The sequence below is a fragment of the Diospyros lotus genome, chromosome 12 (genome assembly GCF_014633365.1).
Source record: "Diospyros lotus cultivar Yz01 chromosome 12, ASM1463336v1, whole genome shotgun sequence".
In the NCBI taxonomy this organism is placed as follows: Eukaryota; Viridiplantae; Streptophyta; class Magnoliopsida; order Ericales; family Ebenaceae; genus Diospyros; species Diospyros lotus.
The window spans coordinates 19,261,922-19,275,981 of record NC_068349.1 but is presented as its reverse complement, the minus strand read 5'-3'; the positions used below and the strand labels follow the sequence as shown (position 1 = coordinate 19,275,981).

Sequence of the window (14,060 nt, the reverse complement as noted above, 5' to 3'; positions counted from 1 at the left end):
CTGATTTCTCAGGAGTTACTTGAACCAGAATATGTATACAATAAGAAGATAAAACACAAAATAGATACAAAAGATAAAAGAATAAAAACAACCTATCTCTATCTTGATCTTGGCCATAGCTTCTTATCCTTGTTCCAACGCTTCCCCTCAAGCTGGGAGTAGATATCAATCATGCCTAACTTGTTGATCGAGACTTCAAATTGGGTATTTGGCAAACCTTTCGTAAGAACATCGGCCACTTGATGGTTGGAAGGAATATATGAAATCTTCAATAGACCGCTGTTTAATTTTTTCTTTAGGAAATGTCTATCAATTTCAATATGCTTGGTTTTTTCATGTTGCATCGGATTGTAGGCTATACTTATAGTTGATTGATTATCTCCTAAGAGTTCAATAGGACCTTGTATCGGAATTTTCAAATCTTTTAGGATAATCTTTACCCATAAGAGCTAGCATACACCTAGAGCTATAGCTCTAAATTTTGCCTCAGCACTGGATCTAGCCACCACCCCTTGCTTTTTACTCCTCCAGGAGATCAGATTTCCTCCTAGAAATACACAGTACCCGATTGTAGATCTTCGGTTAACTAGTGAGCCACCATAATCCGCATCTGTATATCCTTGAAACTTTAAGTCTGTCCATGGAGTGAATAAGATCACTTTTCCAGATGTAGCTTTAAGATAATATAGAATCTTCCTTACTGCTGCCATATGTTCTTCATTAGGATCATGCATGAATTAGCTGACTAGGCTAACAACAAATGATATGTCAGGTCTAGCATGTGACAGATATATTAATTGCCCTACCAAGCATTGAAATCTCCCTTTGTCCACCTCTTGACCACCTTTATTGGCTTGCAATTTTGTATTGGGATCAACAGTTATCTTTCCTCCTTTTCCCCCTAATAGCCTTGTTTCATCAAGCAAATCCAAGATATATTTTCGTTGAGAAAAGAAAATATCTTTCTTTGAGTCTGCTACTTCTATGCCTAAGAAGTATCGCAAATGACCGAGATCTTTGATTTCAAATTCATGAGCTAAGTTTTGTTTGAGACAATCGTGTTCAGTTGTGTCATTCCCTGTCACCATAATATCATTCACATAGACAAGCAAAATTGTTACCTTTTCTCCTATATGTTTGATAAATAGAGTGTGGTCTCCTCAGCTTTGGTGGTATCCCATAGAAAGCATGGCCTTTGCAAATCTTACAAACCATGCACGAGGGGACTGTTTGAGTCCATATAGGACTTTCTTGAGTTTACAAACCTGAGTCTTCCCATCTCCTTCATGTGTAAAGCCTGGAGGGATTTCCATAAAGATTTGTTGAGTTATATGGTTATAGTCTAGGGTTAATCCTATGTTAGAACCCACGGCCCATGGCCCATTGTATTTGTATATATATATAGGTGTATAGTCTATGAATTTAATTAAGTGGTATATACATATTAAAAGTTAGGGTTTCCTTCCTAAGTTTCACATGGTATCAGAGCCATACAAACCCTAGCTTTAAATACAAACCCTAACAGCCACCATACAAACCCTAGCCGCTGTCGTCGTCACCCACATCACCGACGACCACTGACCGCTGCAACCTGCCATGCCACCGCCGCTCCCGCTATTGGTCAGCAGCGGGTCTTCACCGTCCACCCACCGATCACGCATAGCATCACCGCGGTTGCGTTCGCCGACCTCCGATCTGTTGACCTCCAGAGGAACGTCGTCGTTGCCGTTTGCCACGCACCGCCTCTCTCGCACTGTTCACGGAGCCTTTTTTGCTCCGATCTCTTTCACCAGTGCTCCGATCGCAACGCCGTCTTCACCATTGGACTCGCCTACTTCAGTCCATCCCAGCCCCAGTGGTTTTGTCGCCATCCGTCGCCACCGGTCACTGGCTTCCACCATCTGCCGTCGCTCCAGTGCGCCTCCACACTTCATTCTCTATGCTGGATCATCTAGCCTTTATTTTTTGGCTTATTTAACCCTTTTGTTTCAGATCCGTTGATCTTGTAGGGCTCCTTTGTGTCCAACATGGCTGGTACCAGTAAATCTGGCTCCTTCTCTGGTATTTTGTCTCCCTCTCCAGCCATTGCTACTGAGAAGTTGATGGGCAGTTCCAATTATATCTCTTGGTCCAAGGCGGTTGAACTATGGTGTATGGGTCAAGGTTTACAGTATCATCTGACTACCTAGGCTGAGAATGTGACCACAAATAAACTTGAGTGGCAGAGAGCTGATGCCTTATTATGCAATCTCCTGTGGCAGTCAATTGATCCCTCTCTTCATTTGATATATACTAACTATACCACGTGCTGTGAATTGTGGACTCAGGCCAAGGTGTTATACACTAATGACATTCAACGCCTGTATTCAGTGGTGTTTAATCTGCTCTGTTTACGACAACAGGGTTTGACTCTTCCTGATTTTCTTGGTCGGATGGCCTCTATTAAAGCTGAATTTAACTCCTTGTTATCTGCTGGTAAGACTGCTACAGAGGATCTAGCTCAGCAGGATAAGTTCTTCATGGTGTGTACTCTTGCTGCCATTGGTCCTAGGACTTGCTCCTGTTCGTGATCAGATTCTTGCTAGTCCTACTGTACCTACCATGGATGAAGTGTATTCTCGTCTTCTTCGGGTTTCATTTGTACCTACAGTGCCTCCCTCTTCTGCAGGTGATCATTCAATCATGGCCTTACAGGTTCAGAGTAGTGGCGAATAGGGAGGAGATCGTGGTAATCAGGGAAAACACCCTAAGTGTAACTACTGTCACAAGTGGGGCATACTAAGGAACAGTGTTATAAGTTGCATGGTCGCCCTCCTCGTGTTAATGTTGCTCATGCTGATGGTTTTCGATCTGAGTCCTTTGATGGTCATCCACCGCAATCTGTCCTTCTCACTGGGGCTGACTATGATGAATATCTCAAGTATAAGACGTCACAACAAACCTCATCCACAGTTGCTTTTGTCGCCCACTCTGGTGATTCCACTGCCTGTCCCGCTCAGTCATCCTCTTTGGGACCATGGGTCCTGGACTCAAGTGCTTCTAACCATATCTCCGGTAATCCCCATTTGTTCTCTCATTTTACTAACTCTATTTCTTTACCTTCTGTAACATTAGCCAATGGGTCCAAAGCGGTTGCTAAAGCTATTGACACTGCCAAACCCTTACCTTCTCTGCCTTAAGATTATGTTCTTTGTCTTCCTCATTGTCCCTTTAGTTTTGTCTCTGTTAGTAAACTTACGCGTGCCTTAAATTGTTCTATCAACTTTGAGGATCATTCTGTTACTATCCAGGATCGCGGTACGAGACAAATGATTGGCGTCGGATGTGAGTCGCAGGCTCTCTATCATCACAGCCTTCCTGCATCGCCTGTTGCTTGCTCGGTGACTGAGTCTCCTGCTCTTCTCCAATCCACCAAGTCTTCTTTCTAGGCTCTTTTGGTATATGTGGATGATGTTATCATCATCGGAGATAGTTCGGAGTTGATACAATAGGTGAAGCACCAACTTGACAGTAAGTTTAGTATCAAAGACCTTGGGTTTCTCAAGTATTTTCTTGGCCTTGAAGTGGCACAATCTTCTACAGGCACGTTTATCTCTCAGCATAAGTTCATTCATGACTTAGTGTCTGGGACAGGTTTGGATGCAGCCAAGCCATCTTCATTTCCTTTACCCAAAGGGCTACACTTGCACCCTGATGAGGGGGTTCTTCTATCTGCTCCAGATCAGTATCGCCGTTTACTTGGTAAACTCTTATATTTCAATCTAATTAGGCCCGACATTAGCTATGTTGTACAACACACTCAATTCATGACTCGTCCTCGTCAGCCACACCTTGTTGTCACACTTCAAGTGGTTCGTTACTTAAAGGGGATAGCATCTACAAGTCTATACATTCCAGTTTCTAATGTTTTATCCCTCAAAGCATATTGTGATGTAGATTGGGCTTTGTGTGCCTCTTCCCATAGATCACTTATCGAATATTGTATTTCCCTTGGCAATGCACTAGTGTCATGGAAAACAAAGAAACAACCAACCGTTTCGCATCCTCAGTTGAAGAAAAGTATAGGAGCATGGGTACAATTGTTTGTGAACTTCTTTGGCTTTCTTATTTGCTTCAGGACTTCAACATTCCAATGTTTGGTCCTATTCCTCTTCATTGTGATAACCAGGTTGCCATTCACATCACGACAAATCCCGTGTTTCATGAACGAACTAAACACTTGGATATCAATTGCCATCTTGTACGTGATTAGTACAAGCGCAAGTTTATTACTCCTATACATGTTTCTTCTTCGGAATAACTTGCGGGTGTCTTCACTAAGCCTCTCAACTCAGCTCAACATCGGTGTCTTATTTCCAAGTTGGGACTGTTGGATCCCCAACTATCTCCAACTTGCGGGGGATGTGTTAAAACTAACTAACCAACTACTCCATTGTCTTGTTGGTTAGTAGTTGAATATTTCTTATTTTGGTTATTTAGTTGTTACGGTTGTTATAGTATGGTTAGCATGGTTGTTATAGTTGGATTTCCATTATAAATATGAAACGATTGTGTACATACCAGTGGAATCAAAATAAGATGATTTCTTCCTTTCTGTTGTATTGTGTCGTTCTTCTCCAAATCACGAGTCCTCTGAAAATCTTCAGAATTAATGATTCTTTTTTGGCAGTCTCCTAAATTGTATAGTTTCCTAACCTGTATTTAGTAATTTCCCAAGTTGTATTTAGTAGTTTCCTAAGTTGTATAGTTTCCTAAGCTGTATTTGGAAGTTCCTACTTCTATATAATTGTACTTCTTGATCAAAGGAATGTAGAGAAATTCATTTTTCTCCAAATTCTTCATGAATTTCCTCAAGAACAACCTTCTTCCACCTTGGTTGTTTAAGGGCTTCTTGTATGTTATTAAGGCCCTACACTTTATCCAGACTTGAAACAAATGTACTAAAACCCAGTGAAAGACCCTTATATGATATATAGTCTTGAATTGGGTGTTGTGTGCATGATCTAACCCACCCTTTCTCAATGCTATGAGCCAATTGAGTTCATCATCAATAAGTTTATTGTTGGAATTACCTTCACTTACCCTTAGTTCCAAGTTAGGGCCTTGGTCAGTCTCAAGACATGTTCATTGTTCAATACCTTCTTGATTAGACTTCCTTCGAGAGTAAACTTGAAGTTCATTGGTAAAGGGATGGGAAGGATGTTGACTTGTGGAAGAATTGGGGTAAGGTTGTGATTGCTATGAACTTGAATTGGATGGATCAGGTTGTTGCAGTTGCTGTTGACTCGAAATGAAAGGAATGTTCCAAAATTGATATTCCTAAGGGTCAATTAGAGTGTCCTCCCCCTAAATATCAGTTTGCTGATTTTCAAAGAAAGTTAGATCCATTGAAATAAAGAATCGTTTATGTTTTGGGGAATAATATTTGTAACGTTTTTGATGAGGGCAATAGCCAAGAAATATGCATTTGATGGATTTGGTATTGAGCTTGCTTTAGAATTGGTGATGGACATAGACAGAAGCAAAACAACCAAAGACCTTTAGGGGAATGTGAGTGAACCCAAGAGTTTGGGAAAGATTGAAGAAGAATTTGACTTGGTGTTTGATGGTTGAGAATTCATGAGGGCATTCTATTAATGAGATAGGTGGCCATAAGAATGGCTTCACCCCAAAAGTGTTTAGGGACATTTGAAGAAAACAAAAGTGATCCGACCACTTCCAAAAGATGCTAGTTTTTACGTTCAACAACCCCGTTTTGTTGGGGTGCATCAACACAAGAGCTTTAATGAATAATGCCCTAATTTAAAGATAGTCTCCAAGGATAGAATTGAAGTATTCCTTGGCATTATCAGTTCTCAAGATTTGAACCTTGGCATGAAATTGACTTTGGATCATTGAATTGAAATTTTAAAAGATTTGACTAGCCTCAAATTTTTCTTTCAAAAGAAATACCCAAGTAAAGCGTGGATGATCATCAATAAAAGACATAAACCAACAAGAACCAATAACTTTTTTTACTCTAGAGGGTCCCCACACATCACCATGAATCATAGAAAAAGAATGGGATGCTTGGTAAATTTGGTTAGGATAATTGTTCCGAATATGTTTAGAATATTGACAAATGTCACATTGAAACAAATGTGGATCTTTATTTTTAAACAAGGAAGGAAACAGTTTGCTAAGATAGACAAAATTTGGGTGACCTAACTTGTACTGCCATAACATAATTGCACTATCATTATCAAAAGAAAAAACATAGGAATAAATAGAACTGTCTAAGGTTAAGCAACTATTGGGATGAACTTGTCTACTCTGGAAGTCATCTTTCTTGAGAAACATGCCTCAACACTGCCAATCATCCTCCCCAAATTCAAATTCTGAAATTCGCATAGATTGTTTGAGAACATGGCAACACAATTGTGATCATTGGTAAGTTTACTAATTGACAATAGATTGTAGTCTAAGTTAGGAACCAAGAGAATAGAATTTAGTGTAAGTTTCTTGCATAGAGCTATAGAAACTGTCCTTACTACCCTTGATAGGGACCCATATGCAATCTTTACAGTCCAGTTCTCATAACAGGGATCAAACCTTGTCAATAGCTTGATATCTCCGGTCATAGGGTTTGATACTCCTGAATCAACAATCCACACATTTGATAGTTCACGTTTAACAATGAATCCGGAGTCAACCACTGAGGGTTGAGTCATCTTTTTCAACAATTCCATTTGTTCCTTGATAAAAAGGTTTACTTCTGAAGCTGTAGTGGTCTCCTCCATAAAAGCTATATTGCCCTAACCTTTCCTCTCATGAGTAGGTTTCCAATCTATTGGTTTACTGTGTATCTCCTAGCAGGTGTCCCTTGTGTGACCTATTTTATGATAGTGATCACGCCAAGGATGCTCCTTTTTCTATTTGGTTGATTGTTGATTCCCCCAAGTGGTTAGGGCTAAAGTTTCCAAATTTGGAGAGGCAGTCTTCAACATTATTTTCATCCTACTCCCCTCTCGACAAAATTTTGAAAAAGTCTTTCGAATACTTAGTAGAGGTTTTGTACCTAGAATTCTGCCTCACACTCCATCTAGGTTTTTGTTTAAAACTATAAGGAACTTGTATAATCTCTTCATTTCAACAACCTGCTTGTATATGGTTGCATATTTTGGACAATTCCACTGAATTGTATCATACTTATCCAATTGAAGCCACTACCTATTTAGTGAATTAAAGTACCGGGTAACACTGGACTCTCCTTGTCGTAGATTATCGAGTATGCTTTCAATTTCAAACAACTCTGATGCATTTTCAAAGTGTGAATAAGCCTCCTTGGCGGCTTCCCAAATATCATGTGCAGTATCATATAGCAAAAATTTCTCACCAATCTCATTAGTCATGGAGTTAATAAGCCAGGACATTACCATGTTGTTCTCAAATTTCAACATCCGAAACTTTGGGTCTTCCTCCTTCGGTTTACTTGGGACTCCAATTAGGTAGCCATCCTTCCCCTTTCTGCAGATGAACATCATGACAGATTGGGACCACTTTAGGTAGTTTTGCACTTTCAACTTGTGGCCGATGATGGTAAACATGTTGTCTGCGACTCCCATGTTGTTGGTCAGACAAAGGATGATTTCCGAAGATAGAATGTTTTTTCTGGCAATGTTGTGATTTATGGGTGTGTAGGGGGCTCTAATACCATGCAAAGATTTTAGGAAGAAGAACTTATCTCTTATTCATCAAAGTGAACGATATATATATATATATATATATACAAAATACATCCTTGCTAGTTTCCTATTATGTACACTAAAAATAAGATGTTATATCTACACTATATTACTATAATAACAACCAAATATTATTTCAACCATTATATTAAGTTAATAACAATTAATATTATTTCAAAAAAGTACTACAAGTCTAAAATATCAGCATAAAGCATTGTTTCAAATTAAACTTTCAACACAAGAGACAAACTCAAGAAATGACAACTAAATGACATGCAATTTGCAAACATAACAAATCACAAGAAATATTTAAATCATCCTAACATAACAAAAATCAACATGAAGCCTTGTTTCAAATCTTTAAAAGTTACATTCATTTCTCAATCCTCATCAAAATTAAAAAAAAAAATCAAAAAAACAACAGATGTATGCTATTGTGGTTTCATATTGAAAAAAAAAAAAAAAAGATTCTCCAATGACAATCAAGCCAAAAGCTTTCAGAAATAAAAAAGAAAACAAAAAATTACCTCAAGTTTCCCCCAACAAATTTAATACCGAGATTTGATGGTCGAATCTGCTATTAGGTCTCTTTCAATCCTTTCTTCTTTCACTTTAGGGTTTAGGGTTTTATGTTGAATAGCTATTGAGAGGTTTTGTTTTAAGGTTAGGGTTTATGTTAGATAGCTAATGGGTGTATTGTTTTCTCAAATTCTATTTTCTTTTTTTGGGACACTACTCATTAGATTTTAACAAGACCTTCCAAAAAACATTATGACATGGGTGCAAAAGGCACACACCTTAAGGTGAGGCATGTGCCCCATGGAGCAAGGCACACTCAGCTGAGCCCACAGACTAGGAGTGCCTTTGACAACTATAATTATATATGGTTATTGGTCTCTTTGGGAAGTAGATTTAATTATATCTCAGTTCTTTTCTGCCTCCAGAGTCTTTGTGGCTCAATGAGGCTAATGGAATTTTAACTTTAATAAAACATGCTTGGCACCTTTAACATTAATTGCTTCACCAATCAAAAAAGAAAAGAAAATTGTCATGGAGGATCAAATATCAGGAGTAAAGATGCGATAACTACCTTATAGCTCAACCAACTCAATACTTTTGAATCATTAAGTCTGAAAAACTTCGTACATCCAACTTCTGCAAGGAGAGAAAACATTATTAATAGATATTAGTTTCTTAGTCAAAATAAGAAGCTTCAACTTGGCTTTTATCACTATGAACTTACCACATTTTCTTCTTTTTCTTTTTTGGGGGGTGGGCTTGGGTTAAATTAGAATGTACTTGCTAGTGCAGAATATGCAGTTAGGACATTTTAAACCATGACTAAGAACCTATATGCAACCAACTGGTGAAGTAGGGGTGTGAATTTGGGTTTTTTGGTTGGCTTTTAGTGATTTTGCAACCAAACCAAAACATTGAATTTATTAACATTTCAACCAAACCAAATTGATATTTACATTAAACCTGTTGAGTTATATGGTTATAGTCTAAGGCTTATCCTATGTTAGAGCCCATGGCCCATTGTATTTGTATATATATATAGGTGTATAGTCTATGAATTTAATGAAGTGAAATATACATATTAAAAGCTATGTTTTCTTCCTAAGTTTCACATGGTATCAGAATCAAAATACAAATCCTAATTTTTAATACAAACCCTAGTCGCCGCCGCCGCTGCCGCCGACACCACCCACATCACCGATGACCACCGTCGGTCGCGTCGCCATTGACTGCCGTAGCCTGCCGTGCCACCGCCGTCGCCACCCACTGCGTTTCCAACGCGTGCGCGTGCTACTGGTCAGCAACAGGTCTTCATCGTCCAGCCATCGATCACGCACACCACCACCACCGTTGCGTTCACCGGCCTCTAATCTATTGACCCCCGGAGGAATGTCGTCGTTGCCGCCACCACGCGCGCGCCTCGCACTGTTCACGGAGATGTTTTTGCTCCGATCTCTCTCACCAGTGCTCCGATCACAACGTCGTCTTCACCATTGGACTCGCCTCCTTCAGTCCATCCCAAATCCGGTGGTTTCGTCGCCATCCACCGCTACCGATCACAGGCATCCGCCATCTGCCGTCACTCCGGTGCGCCTGTTCACTGTGCTGGATCATCCAGCCTTTATTTTTTGGCTTATTTCACCCTTTTGTTTCAGATTTATTGATCTTGTAGGGCTCCCTTTGATCCAACATGGCTGGTACTAGTAAATCTGGCTCCTCCTTTGGTATTTTGTCTCCCTCTCCAGCAATTGCTACTGAGAAGTTAATGGGCAGTTCCAATTATATCTCTTAGTCCAAGACAGTTGAACTATGGTGTATGGGTCAAGGTTTACAGGATCATCTAACTACAAAAGCCGAGAATGTGACCACAAATAAATCTGAGTGGCAGAGAGCTGATGCTCTATTGTGCAGTCTCATGTGGCAGTCAATTGATCCCTCTCTTCATCCGATCTATACTAACTATACCACATGTTGTGAATTGTGGGCTCAGGCCAAGGCGTTATACACTAATGACATTCAACGCCTATATTCAGTGGTGTCTAATCTGCTCAGTTTATGACAACGGGGTTTGACTCTTCCTGATTTTCTTGGTCGGATGGCCTCCATTAAAGCTGAATTTAACTCCTTGTTACCCTACTGGTAAGACTGCTACAGAGGATCTAGCTCAGCGGGATAAGTTCTTCATGGTGTGTACTCTTGCTGCCATTGGTCCTGGGCTTGCTCCTGTTCGTGATCAAATTCTTGCTAGTCCTACTATGCCTACTATGGATGAAGTGTATTCTCGTCTTCTTCGAGTTTCTTCTGTTCCTACAGTGCCTCCATCTTCTGCAGGTGATCATTTAGTCATGGCTTCACAGGTTCAGAGTAGTGGTGAACAGAGAGGAGATAGTGGTAATCGGGGCAAACACCCCAAGTGTAACTACTGTCACAAGTGGGGGGCATACTAACAAACAGTGTTATAAGTTGCATGGCCGCCCTTCTCGTGTTAATGTTGCTCATGCTCATGGTTCTCGATCTGAGTCCTTTGATGGTCATCCACCGCAATCTGTCCTTCTCACTGGGGCTGACTATGATGAATATCTTAAGTATAAGACGTCCCAGCAAACCTCATCCACAGTTGCTTCTGTTGCCCACACTGGTGATTCCATTGCCTGTCTAGCTCAGTCATCTTCTTCGGGACTATGGGTCTTGGACTCAAGTGCTTCTAACCACATCTCTGGTAATCCCATTTGTTCTCTCATTTTACTAATTCTATTTCTTTACCTTCAAAGCAGTTGCTAAAGCTATTGGCACTGCCAAACCCTTACCTTCTTTGCCTTTAGGTTCTGTCATTTATCTTTCTCGTTGTCCTTTTAATCTTGTCTCTGTAAGTAAACTTACGTATGCCTTAAATTGTTCTATCACCTTTGATGATCATTCTGGTACTATCCAGGATCGCGGTACGTGACAGATGATTGGCGTCGGATGTGAGTCGCAGAGTCTTTATCATCTCAACCTTCCTACATCGCCTGTTGCTTGCTCAGTGATTGAGTCTCCTTCTCTTCTCCACAATCGTTTGGGACATCCTAGTTTGGCTAAGTTTCAGAAGATGGTCCCCAGTTTATCTAGTTTGTCATCTTTTCATTGTGAGCCTCACACTTTTTTTCCAAAGCGTGTCAATAATCGAGCTGTGTCCCCATTTGCTTTAGTTCATTCTGATGTCTAGGGTCCTAGTCGTGTCGTGTCTGTTTTGGGTTTTCAATATTTTGTAACGTTTATCGACGATTATTCTTGTTGCACATGGTTATATTTAATGAAAAATCGTTCTGAATTATTCTCAATTTTTGAATCCTTTTGTGCTAAAATCAAAACGCAATTTCATACCTCTGTCCAAGTATTGCGCAATGACAATGCCCCTGAGTATTTTTCTCTTCCCTTTACTACCTTTATGTCTTCTCAAGGGATCTTGCATCAGTCATCTTGTGCATATACACCATAGCAGAATGGGGTTGTTGAGCGTAAAAACAGACATTTGATTGAAACTGCTCGCACTCTTCTTCTACATCATGATGTCCCTTTTCGCTTTTGGGCTAAAGCTGTCCTTGCTGCTTGCTATCTCATTAACAAGATGCCCTCCTCGATTCTTCAACACCAGATTCCTCACTCTCTCTTGTTTCCTGATCAACCATTATATATTCTTCCTCCTCGTGTCTTTGGTTGCACCTACTTTGTCCATAACCTGTCTCCCAATCAAGAAAAATTGTCTACTCGATCCATTAAGTGCATTTTTCTTGGTTACTCTCGCCTTCAGAAGGGTTATCAATGTTATTCTCCTGACACTCGTCGCTATTTTCTTTCAGCAGATGTTACCTTCTTTGAGTCATCTCCTTTCTACTCTTCGCCTCCTTCCGGGTGTCAACCCATTTCTAAGGCAATCCCTCTTCCCGTGAGTCCTCCTGCTCCTATTCTCCCTATTCCTTTTTCTACCCCTTTGTAGGTTTATCAATGGTGTCATCAGCCTCAGTCTCCTCCCGGTGGAGATGTTCCTGCACTTTCTCCCGTATCTCCTAGTACTTCGGCAACTCCTGCTGCCTCACATTTTGCTCTAGTCTCTCCACCTACTGCGGTCCTGCCCTCTGAGGATCTGCTTCCTATTGCCCTTCGAAAAGGTACCCGTTCTTCTCGCAATTCTCACCCCATTTATAATTTTCTTAGCTATCACCGTCTCTCGTCTCCTTTTTGTGCTTTTGTGTCTTCCTTATCCTCTGTTTCAATACCTAAGACTGTTAGTGAGGCACTTTCTGATCCAGAGTGGCGACAAGCAATGGTGGATGAGATGATTGCTTTGCATTCCAATGATACTTGGGATTTGGTTCCTTTACCCCCCGGGAAATCTCTTGTCAGCTGTCGGTGGATCTATACTGTCAAGGTGGATCCTGATGGTCAGGTTAATCGCCTTAAGGCCCGTTTGGTTTCCAAAGAGTATACTCAAGTTTATGCCCTTGACTATGATGACACTTTTTCCCCTGTTGCTAAGATGTCCTCTGTGCGTTTGTTTCTCTCTATAGTAGCTATGTGCCACTAGCCGTTGTATCACTATATGGGTTGAAGCAGTCTCCTCGAGTTTGGTTTGGTCGTTTCAATGCTATCATTCAAGACTTTGGTATGACTTGTAGTGAGTTTGATCATTCAGTTTTTTATAAACACACATCACAGGGGATGTGTATATACTTGGTTGTCTATGTGGATGATATTGTTATTACAAGTGATGATTAGGATGGTATTATTCAGTTGAAGAAACATCTTTTCCATCATTTTTAGACTAAGGACTTGGGGTTACTTAAATATTTTCTTGGCATAGAAGTTGATCAGTCTAGTTCTAGTATTGTTATCTCTCAACGAAAGTATGCGTTAGACATTCTAGAAGAAACTAGAATGTTTGATTGTAAACCTATAGATTCTCCTATGGACCCTAATGTAAAGCTCTTATCAGGACAGGAGAGCCCCTTGCTGATCTTGGAAGATACCGTAGGCTAGTTGGAAAACTTAATTATCTCACTATCACTCGCCCAGATATTTCTTTTTTAGTAAGTTTTTACAGTCTCCTTGTGATAGCAACTGGGATGCGATAGTCCGAATTCTCAGGTATATTAAGGGAACTCCAGGTAGAGGACTATTGTATGAGGACATAGGTCATACTTAAGTAGTTGGATATTCTGATGCTGATTGGGCAAGTTCTCCTTCTAATAGACGGTTTACGTCAGGATATTGTATTCTGGTTGGAGGAAACCTAGTATCTTGGAAAAGTAAGAAGCAGGAGATTGTTGCTAGGTCGAGTGCAGAAGCAGAATATCGTGTTATAGCCTTGGCAACGTGTGAATTTATCTGGTTAAAACAATTGCTTCAGGAGCTCAAGTTTGGGGAGATATCACAGATGAAATTAATTTGCGACAATCAAGCTGCATTACATATTGCTTCCAATCCAATCTTTCATGAGAGGACCAAACATATCAAGATAGATTGTCACTTCATTTGAGAGAAGATTTTATCTGGCTGTATAAAGATTTTATCTGGTTGTATTACCACAGATTTTGTCAATTCCAATTACCAGTTAGCAGATGTCTTCACTAAGTCTCTCAGGGTTCTCGAATTGAGCATATTTGTAGCAAGCTTGGTGTATATGATATATATGCTCTAGTTTGAGGGAGAGTGTTGAGTTATATGGTTATAGTTTAGGGCTTATCCTATGTTAGAGCCCATGGCCCATGGCCCATTGTATTTGTATATATATATATAGGTGTATAGTCTATGAATTTAATGAAGTAAAATATGAATATT

General features: G+C 40.1%; 1 protein-coding gene across 8 annotated transcripts in view; it reads right to left on the bottom strand.

Moving 5' to 3' along the window:
* LOC127786643 (uncharacterized) overlaps positions 1-14,060 on the bottom strand; it is a 109,918-nt gene that overhangs the window by 24,415 nt on the left and 71,443 nt on the right. For 7 of the 8 annotated variants that reach the window (XR_008020023.1, XR_008020024.1, XM_052314174.1 and 4 more), the window contains one exon: positions 8,815-8,879. The exons of the other annotated variant lie outside the window; for it this stretch is intronic. Coding sequence is in view for 5 of the 7 variants with exons in the window: in XM_052314174.1 (XP_052170134.1) it covers positions 8,815-8,879 (65 nt within the window). In the remaining 2 variants the exon portion in view is untranslated. The remainder of the gene's footprint in view (positions 1-8,814; positions 8,880-14,060) is intronic. 8 annotated transcript variants of the gene reach the window in all.